The following is a 26,526-nucleotide window of genomic DNA, read 5'->3' as shown; positions in this document are numbered from 1 at the left end:
GAGAGGAAAATCACTGCTGGAATTCGCGATGGAAAACGCGGCGCGCAGAAGGAACGGTTGCTCGCATATGCGAACGTAGAAGTTAAAACCAAGCATAGGGAAGGAGAGACAGCGTGTAAGAGCAAGGGGGAGGCCGAGCCACGCCGAGTGCAACGTGACCACGGCACCCGCGTACCTTCCAATTGGCCAACTCGATCACGTGGTTCCTTGATCACGTTGCACCCGCCGTGCTCCTGTCCCGTGTCCCGTGTCCTCTGCCCTACACTCCTATGCGCCTGCCTTACCCTTGCACCTTTTTCTCTCTTACTCTATTTCCGTGCCGTTCTTCTTCCGTCCCTTTAATAAAGTTTATACACACGTGGGGACAGGTGGGATTTACGCCGTATCTGCATCGCGGAATAAAGTCAATGGGAATGTTATCTGCTTCCCCGGCCAGTTGGAATTTGCTTCTCCGTGGAAAGTACGCTTCGTAGTTCACGTGGCGAATCAGAAACGTCTAAGACACCGTCGTCGCGTAGAATCGCATTGCGAGATCCATCGATGCCAAAGATGGCAAAGGTTGGAGCTCTGGCAAAACCGGCAGATGGAGAAAGTACCATACATTGTCTCCATTAATTGACCGTTTTGCAAGACTGCGTATATACTTGCGACGAGGTACTCGAAGGTGTCGCAATTATAACTTGTCGACTGTTGCGAACAGAGACCAGAGCTCGACGGTGCGTTCCAACTGGCATTGTAACGACAGAATCGGGAATTCAGAAGGCCCCCGGGTAAAATAGAAAAGCCCGTGCAGATCGTTACGTAAGATCCTTACATCAGGATATTTACCTCTGCGATACCCTTGACCGACTTGTCGCGCGCATATGCATTACCATTTTTTAGCGATGCGCCATGGATCGGTGATGTAACGTAATGTATGTACGTGCTACGTAGCTGACTGAACGCTGACGCATCGATCGCGAGCCCAAATCCACGATCGAACGTTTACTCTTTTACCTTTCGGCCAGATTTTGCCTCTACGATTTTTATGTCGATTCGAATAAGCCTCGCAAACACGGGAGCATTATTTTTACCGATAGGAGAATAAAATGGCGAAGGTTTCGTAGAATAATTACACTTGTTTATTAATTTTTACATGTAAAACGTACCATGGAGCAGAGTGTCGCGTCGACACCCCCGCGTAGATTCACCCCCGATTACTCTCGATACACTCTCGATATCGTGAACCGTGCAACGTATATAAAAATGACTTTTTCTTTTACATTCATGTCGTGCGTCTTTATTAGACTTCTATTCGCTCTTCCGTTCTCGAACTTAAAACTATTATGTCTTCTCTCGCCCGTCGACGATGCATATTTAAATCAACGCTATCTTATAGTCCGCCTATAAGTAAATTTTCTTTTCTCTATACATTCATACAGCTCATACTCTTTCTTGCTTTCCCTTCTCTCTTTCACTTTGATAGACCGTTTACGCTGCATTCTCATCGGTGCGCGGTTTTTTTTTTTTTTTTTGTTATCAGTACGGTTGCTCGTCCAAGTCGCATTCGGAACGATCTCGATATCTGTTACTGTACTTTCTTCGCGGAATATATTTTAAATATTACAAACATACGTTCCTTTTAAACGTACATATCCAACTAATATGCGGATATCTAATTATAATTACTATTCAAGTCATATAAAAAAAGTGAAAGACTATGACTATTGACGGAGCAAGTAGTAAGTCTAACTAGCCGTAAAATCTGATGCTATTTACCGACTGTTTTAGGCGATTCAGACACCTGCATACGTTCGCGGATTTCACTCCGATAGCAGAGAAAGCGAGACCGCACCTGCCGGAGCACAACGCAGAACGCACAACCTTCGGATTTTCGTCGTTCATCAGAGATTCACCTGCGACTCCGTCAACGCTACTCATACGTTCACAACTATAAACGTATAATCTATGTATTTAAATAACAATTAATAGACTCCACATCGAGCTTGCAAATCGAACGAGAATTTAGTTTGCGCCTGTGGCGATTCGTTTCTTTCGTCGCTTTCCGTCTTTGTCGTATTGCCAACGGTTAGAGTGTCAGACCAAGATGAATAGCTGCTGCCGCATTATTCTAATGTAAAAGCATTAAACTATAGTTTAAATAATGCAGGACGAAGAAATCTCCAATCGAAGGATTTCCAGGTGTTCCCTGCGAGAGCGCCACGAGTGAGAGATGCAGTTTGCGTTTCGTAAAATATTCTAAAACCGTCTGACCGACTAACAGTAAAGATCGAAGGCGGGTTGTTTGTCTGTTTCCGTCACGATCCACACGCAAATCTCAAATTGAACGATACCCTGGTACTGAGTCCGCACGAAATGCAACGGGTGTATTTGTATATAGAAAACTGAAACAAAACAAAGAGGAGAACGAAGAAACATGATTAGCACGTGGCCCGCGACATTCGCAGGAAATCTGTAAAAACTGAAACGCCGACTGGAGATTATGCGTCCAGGAGGCTTTTCTTTTATGCGTTCTAACCGTTCGCTAAATCCTGCGGAAAGATTTCAGATCCGTTACTTCTCGCCTTTTACGGGGGCTTAAAGATTAGATACGAAGAAGACTGGAAACGTCATAGGTCCGTAATGCGAGGTTGCTCCATAAAAAAATACACTTGCCTATGACGTTCGATTGAAAATTGAAACTGTTACGAGTCTCTAAGATTAAATAGAAAATTAGCGATTGCACGATATATTACCGATTATTCTGAATGTATGCTTACGTTTGCGACCTTTTTTCTCTCTCTCTCTCTCTCTTTTTCATTTATTCGTTACATTCGTTCGGTGGTAACACGCTAATCACGGCAGCTACGTTTCTCCGTTTGTCTATAAAAGAAAGGAGTACAGTATTCCAAAGGGCATTAGCATGTAACGATCGAACCACTCTTCACAAGATTCGCCTCGTCGCGTCGTCGTATCCTCTTAACTTTATCGGGACACACGATAGTAAAATACTGCTGTATTTTTTGTTCGTGTTTAAACATAGTAACTTTGTAAAGCTATAATTTTAATCTCAAGAATTATCGTATCCTTTTTTTTTTTTGTGTAACAGTCGATGCTGTTTGGTTTCGTAAGAACAGAAAATGCTGAAGCAATAAGTGTTGGCAGGCAGAAAAGCTCGTCCTCTGAAATAGCTTGTGCTGCCTAGAATATCTGTTGATTCGCGATTATTCAACTACTGCGTGCATTGATTACCAACATCGGAAATCTGGCTGGAACCGAGAGAATAATTCCGAAACTTGCTTATGTACATACGTATTACGCTCGTTACATAAGATTTCTCTATAACGTATCGATACCTCTTATTCCTTTTCACGGCCGCATTAATATATCCAGGTACGCGTTTGATGCCACACAAATAATTCGTTTAAGATACGTAAAGTATTGTACAAGGAGCAGTTGAAGCCTTTTTCTTTTCTACACTTTATAGGAACATCCATTTGGAGGGTTCGCACTTGAGATGCAACGGCGACGGAGTGTGTAGGTATGGTAAGTTTATTTTACACGCTTCGGAGGCCTACCGCGTTTCTTGGCCTCGGTGTTCACGTTATGATTGAGAATCGATGATTTGGCAGTATGTGAATCCATTGCTTTTTGTACACCCCTCTCTACGTCGATTTTGTACAGATCTAACTCGATGGTCTCGCTTTCAAACGCCTTCTTCGATCGCCTGGTCCGACCAGCTATTCTCTCCATCTCGTCGAACTTGGCCTGCAATCTCCGCGCCAGCTCGAAATCTTCTTTCTCCTGTATCACCAACCTCTCCATTCGCTCCTGCTCCTTAATGATCTCTTCGTCAGAGTGGCCACTCTTCTCGATGCTGACCCCCAACTCTGTGGTGTTATTGTTCTCCGATATACACCCTTGCATTTCGCTGCAGGACTCGGACGAATTGTAATTGTTCCCGTCCACGTTCTCGTACATCGCGTCTTGATCGCTATTTATGGAAGAACTGTTTCCGTGTCTGAGCTTCCGTGTGGCTTGCCTTAAACCGGAACCGACGGCCTTGCAACTCGAACCTACAGAGACGTCGCTTTTCTCCGAACTTTCCGTACTCAGCTGTTTTGCTCGACATACTCGTCGCTGTTCCGACTTGGATAACGAGGTTCTGGTAAGCTTAGTTCTACTCCTTTTCTCTACCATCGCGGGAACGTCGTTCGTGATCTTATACTCCAGATCCTCCTTTCTGCATAATCTTTTCCGCGTGCTTCTTTTCACGATCATCTCCGATTCCGAATTCAAAGAGGATATTCTACTGGAACCTTTCTTATCCGCGTTTGTCTTCCTCTTCTTTATCCTTTCCGCAATGTTCTCCATCGTTACGTCGTCCTTTCTTTCCATCGCCAAGTCCTCGTCGCAGGGTGAGCTGACTTTTATCGATGCGGACGATGAAGTTGAATCTCTCGTCTCAGTTTCATCTACGTGCCCGTACTTCGCAGTTGTCGCAGTCCTAAGGTCCTTCTTAATCCATAAGTTTCTTTGTCGTTTAGATTTACATACCATACCGTTCCTCACGTGTGCTTTCCATGATTTCTGTATCTTCTCGGTGCCCGCGTGCTCGTCCAATGATAATTTTTTACTAACCTTCGTGCCATTTATTATTCTGTTCGCGTTTCTCGCGTAATTCTTATTGGAGTCGAACGATACTTCGGCAACGAACTCGAGCTTGCGTATACCCTCGTGGCTTTGAGATTTCGTCATCTTGCTAGGGGCAATTTGATGCTGATTGTAGGACGTTGATGGTTTTTGTTCAACACCTTCTATACCGTCCCTGTATACTTCCTTCCCCCTATAGTTCTGTTTCGTTTTACCTGCAACAAGTAAGAACACGGTTTAACATCGCTTTCTAACATACTCGAATCGTCTTCGAGCTGGATATAGTGAATATTCTTCATAGATTTCTTTATCATCGTAGAATTCTCCTACCTCGGAATGCACTCCACGAACAGCCGATAATTCGCTTTAAATGTGCCTGAGACGGAGGTTTAGGTACGACGTTCGATATCCTTTTAAGAATAGGAACAACTCTAATTAATTTTGGATCTATTTGCCTTCCATCTGTAATACAACGTTGTTATCGTTATTTATCGGTCAGAATTATAAAGAATTTAAGACGCGAGACAGGAGAATAATGCGATATGACCTGTAGATATTTTTAATGGCGTTCTTGGCATAGCTTTGATAGGCTTAAAATGATGAATCTCTTGATTGATACTATCGTGACTGCCAGCGCTTTCGGCGCTTCCCATTCTTTCGTCGTCGTCTCCCAGGGTCATGCACACTTCCACTCCTAAACTTTTCTTTTTACTGTTCACAACGTCATTCGGTACATGTAATTCCTCTTTACTTTGAGTGCCGTATATCTTTGAAGAAGACGTTCCAGGCTCTACGGTACAGTTCGAACTATGCGGTTCCATCATTTTCGTGGTTGTTTGGTGCTTTAAAGTCCTTGCGATAACATTATATACAGGCACTGGTTTCTGACAACAGAATTTCGGCGCAGACTCGTTACATTCACTAGACAGCTCGTTATTTTTCATACTAGAGGCATATCTCTCGGCGCGAATTTTAGATATTAATGCCATGTTCGATCTTCTTAACCTCGGGCCGTCTTGTTGCTCCAGAAGGGCGTCCCTTTCGCATTCCGAGTTATGAGATTCTGCTCTATACGGATTCGCTTCTGTTATGGCGGCAACATTAAATTTTGAAGCTTGAAAAGAGGTATTAGATGTACTAGGAAAATCGTTATAATACGTAGACACTTCTTTGTGCTTCTCCACAAGTTGCTTCTTCACTAAAGATTTGGCGAGTAATTGATCTTGGGCCAACTGAGCCAATTGTTGTTGTTGCTCCTCTTCCTGAATCTTGCGAATCAGAGCCTCACTGGCCATTTGTTCAGCCTTCCTTTGAGATCGCATTTCCTCCTCTGCCATTTGAAGTTGCACTTCATATTCCCGGCGAATCTCTCCAGCCGCACTGAGTATTTTATTAGCAGTAGTGAGGTCTACGTGGAAAAATATGGACAATTTAATTCTTTATTTATCGACTCCATAGCATGATTGTAAGTAGAAACTAAAGATGCATAAAAGATAATACACAATAAGAGGCATGTACAAGAACATAGCAATATGAGAACTGTGTAATATGTTGATGATGCGCGCCCGCGTGTGTATGTTTGCGTGTGTGTGCTTTTCACGGGAGGTTATGTTACGTTTGTTTATCCTGTCTCGTAGAAAACTCACCAGCATCCAATTCGATGTCTTTGTCGACACCGTTGTACTTGCTCTCAACTTCTTTCGGGAATTTCGTTCGGATTATTTCCCAGAGGCCGTTATTAACTAAAGTTTCGGTCTTGGTTGCTGTGCGTAGCCAAGAACCGACCCGTACTCTACAGAGTGGACAGCTCAAGCTATTATGTTCGAAAGTACCTTTCAAGCATCTTAAACACAGGTTGTGTGTACACGGCAATGTAACAGGCTCAATCAAGATACTACGGCACACCGGACATATTAAATCTCGAAGATTCAGGTTCACCGTTGCTTGTGACAAAGAAATATCAAACAATTTTGACGTTCGCTTCAAATACGTCGCCATCTTGCCATCATTGTTCGGAGAAACACGACAACCACTGCCACCATCGGAGAACCGTGGTCCGTGGTTCGTGTTCCGTGTTCCGTGGCCCGTGGTTCTCTCTTTACTGAACTTGAGACGGGTTGAGACGTTCGCACTTCGCAGTTCAACCACAGACCAGGTACGCTTCGTCGATGGTTCAACCAACCGGAATTCGGTTCAAAATAATCCTCCAGAGTAAAGCGTAGTTCTTAGTCCGATGAAATTAGACGGAAATCTGCCCAATCTACGGAATAAATCCCATCAAGCTAAATTTTGGTAAGGGCCATTATTTCGTCGTTTTAAACAATATGTCAAAAGTCCCCATCGATCCGACTGCCGCTAAAAATTTTACAGAGGGTTGAAAAAAAACTTTTTCACGAATATCTCGTTATCTAGTAGTTTTACGACAAAAATAGCAATTATGAAATTTGTAACTTAGGAAATTCTCTACAAAAAAGGTCCTATGAGTTTTTTCCGTAGGACTAATCATTTTCATGTATGCTGAGTTACAAGGTTTCAACCCCCATACTTTTGACAAGGAAAGATCTTGAACCTGGAAATTCAAAAAATTATGAAACTCAGTAAATATGTAGGGGATGTCCCCCTGACTACAACGCAATTTTGTTTGCTGCCCACATTCGCTTCAAGAGGGTGTACTTATGTATACCGCGCTAGATCTGTCTCACAGTCGATACACAATCAGTTACAGTGAACGAATTTCACCTACGCTCAAATCGCCCGCAACGCCCGTGGTTTTCGTTTCTAAATTTATGAAAATCTCCAGAAATATGGAAAAGAATAATCTGGCCTCTTAATATTATTAATAATTGCTAAATTATGGTGAAAATTATCACACATGTGCATATTATATAGGAAAGTAACCAGGAGCCTCTACTCTGACACTAAGAATACGTAAATTATTGAAAAATCGATAATTCATTAATTTTCCGTAATAGTTATAATTGGTTACGATCCACCAAAAAGGAGATTGTGTGCAGGAATACACTAATTTGTTTAGTCATGTATTTATTTGCAATAGTGAGGCACTAGTCTTTCTCTAGAAGCCCTAGAAATCATTATGGAACCAGTTTGGATAACACAATTGTTTATTTATTGGTTAAAAAGCGATTTAAGGGGGTAGACACGTCACGTGACCTGGCCGATTCGACAGGTCGGTATTACAGCATTTTTTCCTACACAGAAATGGTAATACCGATAGATCGACGATTACCCGGTGAACGCGAGAGGGAGCTGTTTGCTATTTCTGTATTCTATTCTGAATAAGGAAAGAAATTCTCAGCTGTTCCGTTATACTTATAAAAATTTAAACGGAAAGTCGGCTGATACTGTAAACGTAGAAAATTCATTGTACATTTCAATTACTTGAAATGTGCTTATGCTACAATATTCTACGTTAGCAGTAAGGAATTCTAAGTGAAAAGGGAAAATAGATGAGGGAATATCCCCAGAAAATGAAATTTGTTAGTTTAGACAAAGGAAATCTATGGTATTCTTAAGGAAATACCATAGATATTTGGAATTTGGATAGGAATATGTAAAAGGTATTTCTGAATAATAATACAGTTTGTTTCAAGTTTCTTTCAATATATTTGCATAAAAGGCCTTTACAGTGTTACAATAAAGTATAAGGTATATAAAGTCACTATTTTCTTGTGATTACTATCAAGGTTTCCATCATTCCGTCGAAATATTCCGAAGTTAAAACCTGTAAGAAGAAAAATATTTTTAGTAACTTGACTTGTCTATTATTGAAAATGGGAGAAACGTTACAACATTTTGTCACGTATGAAAATATATTAGTAAAGGGAATAATTTTATTGTGCAACATGTTGATTGAAATTAGTCGTTTTAGATTTTATGTTTCCGGTAAGATTTAATATTAATTCCTACCACTCGTAGCACTGTAATCTTATTTTAGAATCAGTCGGTAACGTTACCTACTCTGAAATCTGTTGAAATGCTGTGCGTGTGTGCGTGCTTGTATATGTGTGACATGTTTAGAGTTTAGAGTGTGCCAGTGCGATATAACTAATCTCACATACTGTAACTAGAGCGATTATTAATCGTGTATATTTCTGCATTACAGGTAAGGAATTTTTACATAGAAGACGTTAAACCGGCTGCATTTTCGACTGGGTTCATTGATATGAAATTTGCACAAGATACTGCTTCAGCCGAACCCAGACCTAACCCAGACCTTTTTTTTTTTTTTACGTGGAGAAATCCCTAACGGATACCCCTAACCCTCCCCTAACCCAGACCTAACCCAGTTACACTTGTAACATTTCATTGTATTGCATTTCACTTATTTGAATAAATTGCAGCTAAGTGGTAAAAGAGTCTTTTTATTTAACGACCACTACTTACTCCTTCCTATTCCAAATCACATATAAAAGACATGCTAAAAAGAACACCTAAAATGATCCTTCCACGCAGAGTGGTTTTAAAAATCTTCGCATTAAAGCACTACTTTAAATATCCCATTCACTACTCTCAAACTCTATCGACATTCGTTCAAGGCTTCTACTTCTCTTCAGAGACATTACTTTGCGCTACCTCTTTCCACGTCATGTTATCCTGTTACGAAGCCTGATTTTAGAGATATCTTAAAATTTTCGCCAGATTTTGGCCCAGGTATCAGGAGAACATGAAGCGAAAAGAGGTATTCTGAATTTCAGCTTCGAAGGCATCCTCGATTCTCTCTCCGAAGACGTTACTTAGTGCCACCTCTTTCGACGGCATGTTCTCCTGTTACAAAGCCCAATTTTGTGCATTCTGAAAATTTTTGCCAGATTTTGGCCCAGGTATCAGGAGAACATGAAGCGAAAAGAGGTATTCTGAATTTCAGCTTCGAAGGCATCCTCGATTCTTTCTCCGAAGACGTTACTTAGTGCCACCTCTTTCGACGGCATGTTCTCCTGTTACAAAGCCCAATTTTGTGCATTCTGAAAATTTTTGCCAGATTTTGGCCCAGGTATCAGGAGAACATGAAGCGAAAAGAGGTATCCTAAATTTCAGCGAAACTTCTGCTTCGAATAGTTCTGCGTCTTCGATTCGCTTTCCGGAGACATTACTTTGCGCCACCTTCTTCGAAGTCATGTTATCCTGTTACGAAGCCCAAATTTTGTGCGTTCTGATAATTTATGCCAGGTTTTGGCCAATATGTATCAGGAGAACATGAAGCGAAAAGAGGTATTCTGAATTTCAGCTGCGAAGGCATCCTCGATTCTCTCTCCGGAGACATTACTTAGTGCCACCTCTTTCGACATCATGTTCTCCTGTTACAAAGCCCAATTTTGTGCATTCTGAAAATTTTTGCCAGATTTTGGCCCAGGTATCAGGAGAACATGAAGCGAAAAGAGGTATCCTAAATTTCAGCGAAACTTCTGCTTCGAATAGTTCTGCGCCTTCGATTCGCTCTCCGGAGACATTACTTAGTGCCACCTCTTTTGACATCATGTTCTCCTGTTACAAAGCCCAATTTTGTGCATTCTGAAAATTTTTGCCAGATTTTGGCCCAGGTATCAGGAGAACATGAAGCGAAAAGAGGTATTCTGAATTTCAGCGAAACTTCTGCTTCGAATAGTTCTGCGCCTTCGATTCGCTCTCCGGAGACATTACTTAGTGCCACCTCTTTTGACATCATGTTCTCCTGTTACAAAGCCCAATTTTGTGCATTCTGAAAATTTTTGCCAGATTTTGGCCCAGGTATCAGGAGAACATGAAGCGAAAAGAGGTATCCTAAATTTCAGCGAAACTTCTGCTTCGAATAGTTCTGCGCCTTCGATTCTCTCTCCGGAGACATTACTTAGTGCCACCTCTTTCGACATCATGTTCTCCTGTTACAAAGCCCAATTTTGTGCATTCTGAAAATTTTTGCCAGATTTTGGCCCAGGTATCAGGAGAACATGAAGCGAAAAGAGGTATTCTGAATTTCAGCGAAACTTCTGCTTCGAATAGTTCTGCGCCTTCGATTCGCTCTCCGGAGACATTACTTAGTGCCACCTCTTTTGACATCATGTTCTCCTGTTACAAAGCCCAATTTTGTGCATTCTGAAAATTTTTGCCAGATTTTGGCCCAGGTATCAGGAGAACATGAAGCGAAAAGAGGTATTCTGAATTTCAGCGAAACTTCTGCTTCGAATAGTTCTGCGCCTTCGATTCTCTCTCCGGAGACATTACTTAGTGCCACCTCTTTCGACATCATGTTCTCCTGTTACAAAGCCCAATTTTGTGCATTCTGAAAATTTTTGCCAGATTTTGGCCCAGGTATCAGGAGAACATGAAGCCAAAAGAGGTATCCTAAATTTCAGCGAAACTTCTGCTTCGAATAGTTCTGCGCCTTCGATTCGCTCTCCGGAGACATTACTTAGTGCCACCTCTTTTGACATCATGTTCTCCTGTTACAAAGCCCAATTTTGTGCATTCTGAAAATTTTTGCCAGATTTTGGCCCAGGTATCAGGAGAACATGAAGCGAAAAGAGGTATCCTAAATTTCAGCGAAACTTCTGCTTCGAATAGTTCTGCGTCTTCGATTCGCTTTCCGGAGACATTACTTTGCGCCACCTTCTTCGAAGTCATGTTATCCTGTTACGAAGCCCAAATTTTGTGCGTTCTGATAATTTATGCCAGGTTTTGGCCAATATGTATCAGGAGAACATGAAGCGAAAAGAGGTATTCTGAATTTCAGCTGCGAAGGCATCCTCGATTCTCTCTCCGGAGACATTACTTAGTGCCACCTCTTTCGACATCATGTTCTCCTGTTACAAAGCCCAATTTTGTGCATTCTGAAAATTTTTGCCAGATTTTGGCCCAGGTATCAGGAGAACATGAAGCGAAAAGAGGTATCCTAAATTTCAGCGAAACTTCTGCTTCGAATAGTTCTGCGCCTTCGATTCGCTCTCCGGAGACATTACTTAGTGCCACCTCTTTCGACATCATGTTCTCCTGTTACAAAGCCCAATTTTGTGCATTCTGAAAATTTTTGCCAGATTTTGGCCCAGGTATCAGGAGAACATGAAGCGAAAAGAGGTATTCTGAATTTCAGCGAAACTTCTGCTTCGAATAGTTCTGCGCCTTCGATTCGCTCTCCGGAGACATTACTTAGTGCCACCTCTTTCGACATCATGTTCTCCTGTTACAAAGCCCAATTTTGTGCATTCTGAAAATTTTTGCCAGATTTTGGCCCAGATATCAGGAGAACATGAAGCGAAAAGAGGTATCCTAAATTTCAGCGAAACTTCTGCTTCGAATAGTTCTGCGCCTTCGATTCTCTCTCCGGAGACATTACTTAGTGCCACCTCTTTTGACATCATGTTCTCCTGTTACAAAGCCCAATTTTGTGCATTCTGAAAATTTTTGCCAGATTTTGGCCCAGGTATCAGGAGAACATGAAGCGAAAAGAGGTATTCTGAATTTCAGCGAAACTTCTGCTTCGAATAGTTCTGCGCCTTCGATTCGCTCTCCGGAGACATTACTTAGTGCCACCTCTTTTGACATCATGTTCTCCTGTTACAAAGCCCAATTTTGTGCATTCTGAAAATTTTTGCCAGATTTTGGCCCAGGTATCAGGAGAACATGAAGCGAAAAGAGGTATCCTAAATTTCAGCGAAACTTCTGCTTCGAATAGTTCTGCGCCTTCGATTCTCTCTCCGGAGACATTACTTAGTGCCACCTCTTTCGACATCATGTTCTCCTGTTACAAAGCCCAATTTTGTGCATTCTGAAAATTTTTGCCAGATTTTGGCCCAGGTATCAGGAGAACATGAAGCGAAAAGAGGTATTCTGAATTTCAGCGAAACTTCTGCTTCGAATAGTTCTGCGCCTTCGATTCGCTCTCCGGAGACATTACTTAGTGCCACCTCTTTTGACATCATGTTCTCCTGTTACAAAGCCCAATTTTGTGCATTCTGAAAATTTTTGCCAGATTTTGGCCCAGGTATCAGGAGAACATGAAGCGAAAAGAGGTATTCTGAATTTCAGCGAAACTTCTGCTTCGAATAGTTCTGCGCCTTCGATTCTCTCTCCGGAGACATTACTTAGTGCCACCTCTTTCGACATCATGTTCTCCTGTTACAAAGCCCAATTTTGTGCATTCTGAAAATTTTTGCCAGATTTTGGCCCAGGTATCAGGAGAACATGAAGCCAAAAGAGGTATCCTAAATTTCAGCGAAACTTCTGCTTCGAATAGTTCTGCGCCTTCGATTCGCTCTCCGGAGACATTACTTAGTGCCACCTCTTTTGACATCATGTTCTCCTGTTACAAAGCCCAATTTTGTGCATTCTGAAAATTTTTGCCAGATTTTGGCCCAGGTATCAGGAGAACATGAAGCGAAAAGAGGTATCCTAAATTTCAGCGAAACTTCTGCTTCGAATAGTTCTGCGTCTTCGATTCGCTTTCCGGAGACATTACTTTGCGCCACCTTCTTCGAAGTCATGTTATCCTGTTACGAAGCCCAAATTTTGTGCGTTCTGATAATTTATGCCAGGTTTTGGCCAATATGTATCAGGAGAACATGAAGCGAAAAGAGGTATTCTGAATTTCAGCTGCGAAGGCATCCTCGATTCTCTCTCCGGAGACATTACTTAGTGCCACCTCTTTCGACATCATGTTCTCCTGTTACAAAGCCCAATTTTGTGCATTCTGAAAATTTTTGCCAGATTTTGGCCCAGGTATCAGGAGAACATGAAGCGAAAAGAGGTATCCTAAATTTCAGCGAAACTTCTGCTTCGAATAGTTCTGCGCCTTCGATTCGCTCTCCGGAGACATTACTTAGTGCCACCTCTTTCGACATCATGTTCTCCTGTTACAAAGCCCAATTTTGTGCATTCTGAAAATTTTTGCCAGATTTTGGCCCAGGTATCAGGAGAACATGAAGCGAAAAGAGGTATTCTGAATTTCAGCGAAACTTCTGCTTCGAATAGTTCTGCGCCTTCGATTCGCTCTCCGGAGACATTACTTAGTGCCACCTCTTTCGACATCATGTTCTCCTGTTACAAAGCCCAATTTTGTGCATTCTGAAAATTTTTGCCAGATTTTGGCCCAGATATCAGGAGAACATGAAGCGAAAAGAGGTATCCTAAATTTCAGCGAAACTTCTGCTTCGAATAGTTCTGCGCCTTCGATTCTCTCTCCGGAGACATTACTTAGTGCCACCTCTTTTGACATCATGTTCTCCTGTTACAAAGCCCAATTTTGTGCATTCTGAAAATTTTTGCCAGATTTTGGCCCAGGTATCAGGAGAACATGAAGCGAAAAGAGGTATTCTGAATTTCAGCGAAACTTCTGCTTCGAATAGTTCTGCGCCTTCGATTCGCTCTCCGGAGACATTACTTAGTGCCACCTCTTTCGACATCATGTTCTCCTGTTACAAAGCCCAATTTTGTGCATTCTGAAAATTTTTGCCAGATTTTGGCCCAGGTATCAGGAGAACATGAAGCGAAAAGAGGTATTCTGAATTTCAGCGAAACTTCTGCTTCGAATAGTTCTGCGCCTTCGATTCGCTCTCCGGAGACATTACTTAGTGCCACCTCTTTTGACATCATGTTCTCCTGTTACAAAGCCCAATTTTGTGCATTCTGAAAATTTTTGCCAGATTTTGGCCCAGGTATCAGGAGAACATGAAGCGAAAAGAGGTATTCTGAATTTCAGCGAAACTTCTGCTTCGAATAGTTCTGCGCCTTCGATTCTCTCTCCGGAGACATTACTTAGTGCCACCTCTTTCGACATCATGTTCTCCTGTTACAAAGCCCAATTTTGTGCATTCTGATAATTTTTGCCAGATTTTGGCCCAGGTATCAGGAGAACATGAAGCGAAAAGAGGTATTCTAAATTTCAGCGAAACTTCTGCTTCGAATAGTTCTGCGTCTTCGATTCGCTTTCCGGAGACATTACTTTGCGCCACCTTCTTCGAAGTCATGTTATCCTGTTACGAAGCCCAAATTTTGTGCGTTCTGATAATTTATGCCAGGTTTTGGCCAATATGTATCAGGAGAACATGAAGCGAAAAGAGGTATTCTGAATTTCTGCTGCGAAGGCATCCTCGATTCTCTCTCCGGAGACATTACTTAGTGCCACCTCTTTCGACATCATGTTCTCCTGTTACAAAGCCCAATTTTGTGCATTCTGAAAATTTTTGCCAGATTTTGGCCCAGGTATCAGGAGAACATGAAGCGAAAAGAGGTATCCTAAATTTCAGCGAAACTTCTGCTTCGAATAGTTCTGCGCCTTCGATTCGCTCTCCGGAGACATTACTTAGTGCCACCTCTTTTGACATCATGTTCTCCTGTTACAAAGCCCAATTTTGTGCATTCTGAAAATTTTTGCCAGATTTTGGCCCAGGTATCAGGAGAACATGAAGCGAAAAGAGGTATTCTGAATTTCAGCGAAACTTCTGCTTCGAATAGTTCTGCGCCTTCGATTCGCTCTCCGGAGACATTACTTAGTGCCACCTCTTTCGACATCATGTTCTCCTGTTACAAAGCCCAATTTTGTGCATTCTGAAAATTTTTGCCAGATTTTGGCCCAGGTATCAGGAGAACATGAAGCGAAAAGAGGTATCCTAAATTTCAGCGAAACTTCTGCTTCGAATAGTTCTGCGCCTTCGATTCTCTCTCCGGAGACATTACTTAGTGCCACCTCTTTCGACATCATGTTCTCCTGTTACAAAGCCCAATTTTGTGCATTCTGAAAATTTTTGCCAGATTTTGGCCCAGGTATCAGGAGAACATGAAGCGAAAAGAGGTATCCTAAATTTCAGCGAAACTTCTGCTTCGAATAGTTCTGCGCCTTCGATTCGCTCTCCGGAGACATTACTTAGTGCCACCTCTTTCGACATCATGTTCTCCTGTTACAAAGCCCAATTTTGTGCATTCTGAAAATTTTTGCCAGATTTTGGCCCAGGTATCAGGAGAACATGAAGCGAAAAGAGGTATCCTAAATTTCAGCGAAACTTCTGCTTCGAATAGTTCTGCGCCTTCGATTCTCTCTCCGGAGACATTACTTAGTGCCACCTCTTTCGACATCATGTTCTCCTGTTACAAAGCCCAATTTTGTGCATTCTGAAAATTTTTGCCAGATTTTGGCCCAGGTATCAGGAGAACATGAAGCGAAAAGAGGTATTCTGAATTTCAGTTTCAAAGGCGTCACCTTTAAAGTTGCGAATCGAAGCTGTAAAGGTTTGGAATTTGGATAGGAATATGTAAAAGGTATTTCTAAATAATAATACAGTTCTTTTCAAGTTTTTCCCACTTTATTTGCAGAAAAGGCTTTTACAGTGTTACAATAAATTAATATAAGTATGTAGAAATGAATGCTGATTAATATTGTATTATTATTAAGTATAAAATATATAATTTCACTTCATTTTATGTATAAAATCACTATCAGCTTTCCATCATTTGTCTCACTTAAAGTTCCTCAATCCTGTGTACCGAGAAATGTTCCCAAGGTTAATCTGTAACAAGAAGAAAATATTTTTAGCAATCTGATTTGTCTATTATAGAAAATACAACAAATAGATTTGTCTATTATAGAAAATACAACTAATTTCAGGCAAAACATATAAAGAATATAATTATCTTCCTAATTTAATACAATTCCCCTTTATTTCATACATTACCCGTGTCTACCCCCTTAAGATAGGTATCATACGCGACTGGACGCATCGGGAAGAACTTCAAACTCGATTTTCTCGAAAATGAAGCGCAATATGAAAAAATTGTATTCCTTTTTCTCGACTTATTTACTTATTATAAGTCAAAAAGAAAGAGTAACACTTTTTTTGATATCGCGCTTAATTATCAAGAAAATCGACTTTGAAATTCTTGACGTTGTGTCCAGTCGCGTATAGGAAAATCTATCCTAATGAGAATCACGGGCGATTTGGGCGTAAGTGGAATTCGATCGTAATAGGTCGAAACAGTAGAAGATTATTGGGGATAGATGGAGGCACATGGAGTTTCGACGTTTGACATAACCTTGCCGAATTTCATATTTTACGGGGCAAGGGTTATTTTTATAGTGAACTGTTTTATTGAATGAAGCTACCGCGACCCGGAAAGGCCGTCTCCGCAGTAAGATGTTTAACACTCCTACGGATGATATGGATTACACTTACTACGACGACACCAGCCACAATCGTTTGGCGCATCCTTACAACGCCACCCTATCGTCCCACGAGCACGCGTGGCCAAGTATGATCCGGATCGGTCTCGTGATCCTGTTGCGCATCGGCTTCGCCCTGATACACGTTGGTAGCGTGCCAATCAACAACGTCAATTTAATTCTGCTGCACAATATCGTTGACCTCTGCAGCGTGACAATGGCGTACAGTCTGGTGGGGTTTATCGTCGCCTACAACGGCGACGTGAACGGGTTGATCGGCGAAGGATACTGGATCGGCGACGGTGCCGTCGATAAAGACGAGGCTATCGCTGGCTGGGCAGCCGTGGCAATCGCGGCGTCGATTTGCACGTGCGGTATCGTCGGCAGGACGCACACCGTCGGTTATCTGCTAATAGGCTTCCTTCAGGCTGCGTTGATGCAGCCTCTGCTGATTCACTGGGCCTGGACGCCCGAAGGCTGGTTGAGTAATAATGTATTAACCGGACAGCACGTGAAATTCCGGGATTACGGGGGCTCCGCAGTTGTCCACGTGGTCGGTGGAATGTCAGGCTTCGTGGGTTGCATGATACTTGGTCGGAGGCTACTACGGCTCGACGCCATAGATGACGCCAGCATCGCCGCTGGTTCCGCGGGCCCAGTGTTCGCTGGCCAGTTACTGGTGTTCATTGGTCTTCAGGTAACTGGCGCATAGCGAGATCCTTGATCACTCTGAAGCATCAAATATTGACTCTGCTTGTCCGTTCTCATCAGAGCCTCAGTATGGGACCTGTGAACCCGGAGCAGCATAGACTGTGGGCTAAAGGCCAGCATAGCGTTTACCTAAACAACTTACTGGCCGCGTCGTCGTGCACTCTGCTCGTAGTGGCCTTTCATTTCGCCCTTACCACCGAGGAGTTTAATCACTGGACCGTGATGAGATGCGTGCAAGCGTCGGTAGCGGGGCTGGTGATGGTATCGGCTGGAACGGACTACTATTCTCCCCAGGCGGCAATCGGTATCGCCACGACCGGAAGCGTGCTCTATTATCTGGTTTCGAGGCATGTGTTTCACAGTGCCCTCGAGGACTACTGCAATATCGTGGCCATTCATCTCGCCTGCGCACTTCTGGGCAGCTTCTTGGCGCCCCTGTTGGATATAGACGACAAAGCGGAAGTAGTCCCGATCCTGTTGAATTTCTCGTGGCAGCTCATCGGCCTCCTCACCATCACCTCTTTCGTCGGGATCACCATGTGCGCAGCTTTCAGGTCGCTGGAGTATATGGATATACTGAGGAACAGAACGGAATACTTGAACCACTTGAGGGCGAACATTGCTAGCGGAAGAGGCCCTCCGAGGTCGTTCTGGGACCAGCTGTTCCCAGGCGGAGACATACCTGATTACCTTCAGCCGGGATCGACGACGGCCGCTGGACAACGATCAGCCGAAGGTTCTCATGCTAGGAAGTATCAAGCAGAAGGTGCTGGCGCGCCGCAAGGTACAGCCACGGCGGCAGGAAACTGAAGAATCTGGATATGGGATGGAGTTCAAATGAAAAGAATGATTTTAACCCGTAAAATTACATCGGAAGGGATAAGGGGCTGATTAAAATCGAAAAGTCTACCACAGCGCAACCAACGTTCCATGAGCGTAGCTCCAAAAGAACAGAATGAAATCGTGAACCTGATGCTTCCAAGATTTGAAACATTTCTTTTATTAGAACTTACGTACTATTCGTACAGTTATTACAGTATTTTACAATAGAATAATTTTAAGATAAATAATCAAAGGTCCTATTAAAGTGTCGTACACATATTCTACACGTGTTTCCGTTTATTCGTACAGCGATGGTTTTTCCCTCTTTTTATTTTATTTAGTATTCCTGTCGGAACATCTACAAAACGTCCATTGCTTTTCGCGGCTCTTTCCGATGCAACCTGAAACGCATACAATCGAGTAGCTCGGCATTAGCAGTATTTTTTCGCTGGTCAACTCTTCGCTGTTGAGTCGCGTAGTCAAAAACTAATCGTAAATTTTAAATGCATATAAAACATATAATAGCCAATGTTATCGTTGCACTGGAAAAAAAACTTAGCATGTTTTTACACTAAATCGAGCTTTATCAATTTCAATTCTACTTCCTCCGAGAAATGAGTATTTTAATAAATGAACCAGCGACGAAGTAGTGCTAATTGCCAGCGGGACTTTTTTAATTTTCCATGCCGATTGCGATGAGTCCTCCTACAATTTTGCCATTTCGGTCTGTCAAGTATTATATTATTGTCAGCTGGCAGCAAATCGGACAAATTGTTGCTGCCGCCCTAACGAACGTAAATCGAGAATTATTGACTCTAGAGATTCGACGCGTTGATCGGTACAATAATACAACTGTATATACAACACTGGTAAAATGGCACGATTCGACGAAACAGATCAATCGCTCGGTATGTTAATATCGTTATCGTTAACTATTACAATTATATATTAACAATAAACTTTGTACATGATTCGTTAAACGCCACGTGACACAGTTTAACGGCAGTATAAAAATGAAAATAAAATATACAAGGAAGTGGGGATAACAAAATGTTAATAAGATCTAAAGCATCTACATGTAAAGTAATAGACCAATGGCGATGTAACGGGCACTTTGTAAACGTATATTCGACCGGTGAGTGACGTAATTTCTAAATCGCTCGTTTCCATGGATTTCGCAATAATTCCTACACATCAAGACGATCCAATGATTCGTAATTTTAAAAACGCGCTCTTCACAACGCGACTCTTTGTTCCTGCTTAAGTAACGATCCCCTACAAACGGGGGAAGCTTGCAAAACGAGCCGTATACGTCCTGCAAAACATCCAGATTAAATAAAACATTAAAAAAAAACTGCATACCAGGTACAATTTCGGTGTGTCGAGAAACGTAAGTAGTTAATGTATAGTACACAGAGTTAACAAAGGCAATTGTAACTGATATGCATTCAACAAACGATCACCGCGGCCAAACGATCCTGCGAACAGCGATCCCGTTCGCGAAGATGCGTTCCCTCGTATCACGATCCCACACGATTCGCTAGATATAATACATCAGGTATTAAAGTTACCGAAACAAAAGAAATCGCTCGATCTCTTCCAACAACGGATCACTCTCCTGGGAACTTAGGATCATCGTTAAACCATTGTGTTGCGTGCCTTAAAACGTGACAATAGCGATTATTGCAAGTAGGCAGTTATCACTTCCTCGTTCAAGATCAGCGTTCAAGAACGATCCACGAATTCGACCATTCCCTCGATATCTCTTTCTCTCTCTCCCTGTCTCTCCCTCCCTTTCTCTCCCCCTTTCTCTCTTTAATTTAACCGTATTAAGTCGTTATAGTACACCTACGATCACATCGAAATAGTACGATACATAAATGTATAAACGGACGCGATCACACACCTTTCGTATCGATCTCTTCCCCAAAATTTATCGTCGGTACCAAGAATAGTATTGTCAAAATATACATAGAATCATCGTTATATCGTTCCTTAAATACGCTTACAGGACGAGAATTAATGTACACTGCGTCTCCGAGAGGGGAATGGTCGGGAAACGGGGAACGGGTGTCGAGGGGAGGAGCTCCAAGCCCCCAGGCTCTCGCGCCCGCAAGGAACGAATCCTGCGAATTAGTACCAGGATATGAAGGACTGTCGAGGCAGCCCTCGATCTACTCGTCGATCACTTTCATGAGGAAATAAATCTCTTCAAACATTGTAACACGATTTGGACAGTATCTTGTCTCACAGGAAGTGAAAGGCATCCCATCGCCTTCTCCAGAAACCATCGTGCCTCGCGGTCTCCTCGGTTCACTAGCTCAAGCGTTTACCGCCACCTTCTTCCCTTTACTACCCCGAGGGTGGAGAAAGTGCGCGTGTCTCCGTGGTCTCTCGGTTTACCAAAAAATAGCGATCGGTGCAGGGATCCGGGGATCCTGCGCGCATCTCTTTGCCCCGCCTCTCGGTAGTAAAGGTCCGAACGAGACGCGTCCAATCGAAACAGACGGATGATGGCACCAGCGAGCGGGCTGTATTCACCTAATAATCATGTCCTCTACGAGGCAACAACGATCACGATAATAATACAACGTTAATTAATAATGCTTAACAACGATCGACAGTCACCGGCCGCGTCGCATGGTGAAACTGACTTGTAGTGACTAGTTTCGCAGGCACCCCACCGATTTAGGCCAATCCACTCGGATTATAGGCCTGCGTGGTCCTTCCAGCGAGGATCCGGGGGCCCAGTGGAAGCGTTCAATGTACAATTATTTTACAGGTCTTCCGCTAGCAGACGGTGGATCTCGTCCACTGTTGACACGAGAAGCGAGGAAACGGTGTCGTTTCATGTGATCGACGTTTGCTAGGTCATCACCGTGTCGGTCAGGTCCTCCTTCAGCCATTGCGGGATGATCCGCAGGCCGAGGCGCTTCAGTAATTTAACTAGGGCCGTGTTGTGGGACAGATAATACCTCTGCAAAGAAGCAACCGGTTAAAGAAACCTCCCCTACTTCTCCGAATCTTAACCCCTTAGTGCGTAACAGCTTTCTTCAATTTCTGTGTCCATCTTCTTTGCTCTAAAATAATTCACTGTGTATCTACACCTTTCCATCTCGGAAATTCCTATTGCTCTAAACGCAGTAAAGAAAATAAAAGCGGGTGCGAAGAATTATTTCTGGGCTGTGAAATGTTCTACCATTTCTAGTAGTATAAAGTATATTTCCATCTCGTTAAATCACTATGCTTCTCCTATTATTCACATCAAAAACACACGCAAAGAAAAGTGGGATCTAAAACTTTTTAACCAATTTCCTTGTAATTTCTATCTAACTCTCTGCACTAAGGGGTCAAGATTCTCCGAAGATCGTTCCCTATCACCTACCTGCAACAATTTGTACGATTTATCCTCCATGGGTGGATACTGGCGACCTTTGCTCTTGCCCAGGCATTTCGTGCGATCCTCGTTCGTCACCTGACAAAAGAACCCCTTCTTCGGGTCGTACCTGAGGTGGGACGAATAATTGAAAGCCGGGGTGATCTTGAGGAACCTTTGTAACTCGTGCAACGTCTCCACGGGATTCTGGCGCAGCTGCTCGCCGTCAATGATGTGCAACTGCTGAGGTGCATAATAGGAGAGCCACCTCTCCAGATGCTGGGCGTATTTCCCAGGGTTTAGACACCTGTAATGGGTTCGACTAACGTTATTTGCCAGACATATCTCTTCCACGCGGATCAGTGTTCCATTAACAATTGAGGACCTTGCGGCAAGAGGGGTGCAGATGCGAAAACTCCGCCAAAAATATAAATATAAATATTTTTCAATTACCGTTCTCTGTTTAATGTTAAGTCAAAGCAATAAGTTTATAAACCGTTTTTTTTCTAATTTACTAGAAGTTGATAAAGATGGTGTTACACTCCTAAGGTCCTCAATTTAAATCTCGGGCTCGTCTCCGTAGGGGCAACGTTATCGTTCATTTACCCCCGGAACTTTCGCGGCTCTCTATGTTCTACTCGCGCACACGCGATCATAACTAGACAGAAAATTATTCCGTGTTGAGACTCACCTGTTCCTGAGGTCGCGCAGCGGTTTCGGGGCGGTGTCGCTGGCGGTGATGACCGAGTGAAAGGAGTAATTATTCGCTACCGGGTCCCCGTGGACCCTCGTGTGCTGGTACCAGGAGTAAGCCCGCCTGGCGGGCGACAGCAATATCGTGATTAACTTGGCCCGCGGCAGGAGCGCGTGGGCCCTGCGCGGCACCAGCTCTCCGTCGAAGTAGGTGGCCGATTTCTCGAACAGGTACCGCGAGCTCTCGTTTTTCGACGCCGGGAAGAAGCTCATGTACCTGAGGCAAAAGCACAGGATCAGAGGGGCCAATTAAAAGCGACCAGCGCGCCGCGCATGCCGCCGTCTCCTCGCTCACCAGTCCAGGCCCTTGTAGTAGTTCTTCCCATTGAAGAACTGTATCTCCTCGAACGTGTCGGGACTCGGCAAATTGCTACTTATCGCCGGATGAATGGAGAGGAAGGTGTACAGCGCGGTGGTGCCAGTTTTTTGGGGGCCGATTACCAGGAACCTCGGCAGCTGGTCGCAGGTTTTGTTCCTCGACCAGATCTTTTGATGCCTCTGGTCGTCGCAGGGATTCTAAGAGACGGAAACGAACGTTAGCCTTCGGCGAAGGAAGCATTTGGACGCCGCGGGTGCATGCGCTAGAGATGGAGGACAACGTACACCCCACACGGGATCGGCTTCCTCCGGGTAGAGCTGAAAGTAACGCTCGGCGAGCTGCAGGGGCGGTGCGCTCGAGAGCCTCAGGTTCGTCCAGCACTGGATGAACTTGATCACCGACTCGAACGTGTACAGGGCCAGGCGGTCGTTCCCGTAATTCGACATGTGCGTCATGAAAATGTTGATCTGCAACAGGGAACGATGCAGGCGACGCAGAATATTTCGAGATTGTTGAAACAATAGGGTGGTCTTTATTTGTATGTGTCGAAATTTCTATTTTGTATTCCTTTGCTCTCACACCCTAGAACGTTGCCATTTGATAAAAAAATAGTCCCTCAAAAAGCTTATTGCAATTGGACAACAGGAAGGGGTGCCGGACAGGCCTTAAAGTTTAGAATTCATCAATAGTTTGGATTTAAAGAATATCTAAAAAATGGTAAGCCCTATCGAAATTATGTTCAAATAACTTTAAAAGAGCACTGAATTTTCTACAATTACTGTATATATAATTTTCTCGTGCTTCCAACCATTTTTTAGATAATAGCGTTTGAATATAGAGAGATCCGCACTAAAGGCAATACGTCACGCGAAGTGCGGACCTCTCTATATTGAAACGCTATTATCTAAAAACTGATTGGAAGCACGAAAAAATTATATATACAGTAATTGTAGAAAATTGAATGCTCTTTTAATATTATTTGAACAAAATTTCGACAGGGCTTACCATTTTTGAGAAATTCTGCAAATTAAAATTATTGGCGAATTTTAAGCTTTAAGTCCTGGTCGGCACCTTTTCCTGTTATCCAATTGCAATAATCTTTTTCAGGGACTATTTTTTTATATGAAATGGAACCATATTGGGGGGTGAGAGCAAAAGAAAACGCAGGTAGAAAGGAAGGGTCACCCTAGTGGAGCGTGGACCACTCACGGGATTGTGGACGATAGTCTGAAACAGCTCGCCGCCCTGTATCGATTTGTCCAGCTTGTCCCTTCCGCCTGGATATCTATCGATGAAGATCGTGTGCGTGAAAAGGCCACAGGTCTGCCTTGGTAGAACCTTGCGTCGGGAGAGAAAACGGAACTGTCACGTATTGGTTTTATCATTTAATTTGGCGCGCAAAAGAAACGTACGAGTCGTCCCTCCCGTAGGAAATCAACGCTCTTTTTATCGGCTTCGCGAATCTAGGTGCAAGAAACTAGCGTTCCATCGAAATTTTTTTGCTTCTAGTTTCATCCGAGCGGAGGTCCATCGAAATGAACCGTCAACGACGGTTGAGTTTTGTCTTCGTTAGTGATGGGTAGATCGTGGGCTTTTATCCCGAAGGTAACTCGACACTTTTCTGGAGAAGTGGTTGAGAAGAGGTTTGGAAACGGGAGAAGTTACTTGATACACGATTTTAAATACTCAGATTGCGTCTACGTTTTTAAGAAGAAGCTAGAAGATTTTTTACGCACAACGAAGAACAACCGCGTCGAATTTCACCACCAAGGGGTTGAGAGAATAAAATCGTAGGTCTTCGCGATAATGAGGGACTGATCGATCGTTCCCTGATATTCACCATTATATTACGATGAATGAAGCCTCGCCTCAAACGAGCCGGCCTCAGATGGGGATACTCCTCGGTGCTGGTGACTTTGATGTTCCACACCCTTTTCCACGCCTCGTACAGCCCTTCGTGGACCGGATAAACGCCTGAGTGATGAGGACTTACGCTGTAACCGCTTCCGGTCGGGATCCCGTGGTCTTTCGCGAACTGTTTGTTCAGTGCCATGTCCAGCTGCAGATGCGTTACATTCTCGTAAAGATGGGGCTGCTGATGGTTCCACATGTGGGAAAACCACGTAAATCTGCAACAAGTAACTCATGAAGAGCGGCTCTCGCTAGACCATGCATCCAGGACCATTCTACCAAGTCCTTGTAGAAAACACTGTAACTGTCAAAATTAAAAAAAATTTGCCAAAAAATGGTAATAAAACCGGGAATCTACCTGAAAGCTAAGCTAAGCTCTGCTATGTTTTAGCTTAGCTTTTGGTAGAAATAGTTCCATAAGATTGTATCGAAGCTATTTTTTTTAAAACTTAGCATAGCACAGTATAGCATAGCATATCTTCCAGGTGGATTCCCGGCTTAATGGCACCTATAGAATTTGATTCTTGGCACGTACAGTATTTTCTATAAGAACTTTTCCAATGTGAAATTAAACAGCGAAAATCAGGAGGATTCGCCGAAGCAACAGGAAGGAAGAGAAGACAACACACGAGGAAGAACACAGCGGAACACAGGAAATCGTCCCCACATCCATATCATCTTGCATTTTATACTCTCATGCAGCCACTCAGAAGCACACTGGCGCTCGGTGTAACGAAACCGTCGGGACGTCAACGATAAGACACACCTGTCGACGTTCTCCAGTAGCATGTCGTCCCCCAGATTCTCCTCGGCGGTGCCGTGATGGAAGTACTTGCCGGAAAACCCCAAGTTGAACTTGAAGCCCGGCACCAGGGCCTGGATCCTCTGCTGGGTGGCCAGCAGCGCCATCACGTCGTCCTTCCTCAGCCTGGTGCCCTTCTCGCCGACGAATATGTCGTCCACGTCCACCAGGATCATGCGGTTCAGGCTGAGACTCAATTGCCCGTGCGACAGATAGGACAGGGAGTCGAGGAGCAGCAGATTGTGCAGCCAGAATCGCAGCCCGCCGCCGAAAAAGATCCTCTGGATCCCGTCGTATCTGCCGTGATCCTGCGTAATGTAAATCCGATACACGGACGGCACGTTAGGTTTATCAGGCTGAATGGGCACCGCCCCCGCCACAACCATCCCCTCGCGTGATACGCCACCCTCCCTATTTTTTTCTCTCCCTCTATCCAGCCCGAGGAGGGAGCGGGGAATTAATGCCCGCCCGCGCCGAAATGGCCTCGTTCACCGCGGCGAGGGCGCACTGATAACGCGCGGTATTTTAATATCGATCAAATTCCAACGGGATAATCCTCCTATTGGGCGCGGTAACGGCGACCGGACGGGGCGAAAAAAAAAAAATACCCGGCGAAAGGAGAGTTTTGCGGGGGCAAATTAAGGATCGATTTACGCGCCTGATGGATTCGATTACGATCGAGCGGAATTCGCGCGGCGGAATGCGGACGCGTAATCTACTGTGCGACGAATCGGCGGGTAGCTACCTACCTGCCACGGAATCGTGACTCTGAATCAAGCTTTAAACGCGACGTTTTTCAGGGGCGTGTGAATTGCGCTCTTTTTTAAAGGGCGAAGTGATTAACGTTTATTAGTGAGATGATATTTTTTAGATACGATGAATGGGTGGAGTCATCGTCCGAGGGTATTTTTAAATTAGCTGTACGGTACCAGGAGAGTTACCTTTTAAGCTTTCTTCCCCCGCTTGCGGTGCTCGTTAACGTCGAAGGGTTTTTCCACGAAAAGAGGAGAGTACGTAATAGGACATCGATCGCGGCTCGATCGGCGGTCACGTAAAAT

At 43.7% G+C, this 26,526-nt stretch overlaps 3 protein-coding genes and 1 long non-coding RNA gene across 4 annotated transcripts in view; 2 read left to right on the top strand and 2 right to left on the bottom strand.

Annotated features, from left to right (window-relative positions):
* The first annotated feature begins 233 nt into the window (after nucleotides 1-233).
* On the top strand, nucleotides 234-2,739 carry LOC143377864 (uncharacterized). Its single transcript, XR_013087428.1, has 2 exons — nucleotides 234-801; nucleotides 1,771-2,739. It is a non-coding gene; the product is annotated as an uncharacterized LOC143377864 (long non-coding RNA).
* Nucleotides 2,740-2,782: 43 nt separating this feature from the next.
* Nucleotides 2,783-6,745, bottom strand: LOC143377862 (uncharacterized). The gene is made up of 4 exons (XM_076829646.1): nucleotides 6,279-6,745; nucleotides 5,180-6,040; nucleotides 4,963-5,094; nucleotides 2,783-4,847 (listed from the first exon to the last, which is right to left on the bottom strand). The coding sequence occupies exons 1-4, from the start codon at nucleotides 6,628-6,630 to the stop codon at nucleotides 3,532-3,534; spliced, it is 2,661 nt and encodes an 886-aa protein (XP_076685761.1). The 5' UTR covers nucleotides 6,631-6,745; the 3' UTR covers nucleotides 2,783-3,531.
* Nucleotides 6,746-16,118: 9,373 nt separating this feature from the next.
* Amt2l (Amt-2-like protein) lies at nucleotides 16,119-18,591 on the top strand. Its single transcript, XM_076829377.1, has 2 exons — nucleotides 16,119-17,471; nucleotides 17,546-18,591. The coding sequence occupies exons 1-2, from the start codon at nucleotides 16,749-16,751 to the stop codon at nucleotides 18,293-18,295; spliced, it is 1,473 nt and encodes a 490-aa protein (XP_076685492.1). The 5' UTR covers nucleotides 16,119-16,748; the 3' UTR covers nucleotides 18,296-18,591.
* The window catches only part of Sfl (N-deacetylase and N-sulfotransferase sfl), a 66,033-nt gene continuing 57,968 nt past the window's right edge, over nucleotides 18,462-26,526 (bottom strand). Inside the window, exons 6-13 of the mRNA XM_076829374.1 lie at nucleotides 25,433-25,776; nucleotides 24,596-24,884; nucleotides 23,965-24,093; nucleotides 23,040-23,222; nucleotides 22,732-22,952; nucleotides 22,375-22,653; nucleotides 21,693-21,990; nucleotides 18,462-21,284 (exon numbers count right to left, since the gene is read on the bottom strand). Of these exons, the coding sequence (XP_076685489.1) occupies nucleotides 21,174-21,284; nucleotides 21,693-21,990; nucleotides 22,375-22,653; nucleotides 22,732-22,952; nucleotides 23,040-23,222; nucleotides 23,965-24,093; nucleotides 24,596-24,884; nucleotides 25,433-25,776 (1,854 nt within the window). The 3' untranslated portion in view covers nucleotides 18,462-21,173. The remainder of the gene's footprint in view (nucleotides 21,285-21,692; nucleotides 21,991-22,374; nucleotides 22,654-22,731; nucleotides 22,953-23,039; nucleotides 23,223-23,964; nucleotides 24,094-24,595; nucleotides 24,885-25,432; nucleotides 25,777-26,526) is intronic.

Source organism: Andrena cerasifolii, chromosome 16 (genome assembly GCF_050908995.1).
Source record: "Andrena cerasifolii isolate SP2316 chromosome 16, iyAndCera1_principal, whole genome shotgun sequence".
Taxonomy (NCBI): domain Eukaryota; kingdom Metazoa; phylum Arthropoda; class Insecta; order Hymenoptera; family Andrenidae; genus Andrena; species Andrena cerasifolii.
This window is presented reverse-complemented; position numbering and strand designations above follow the sequence as displayed.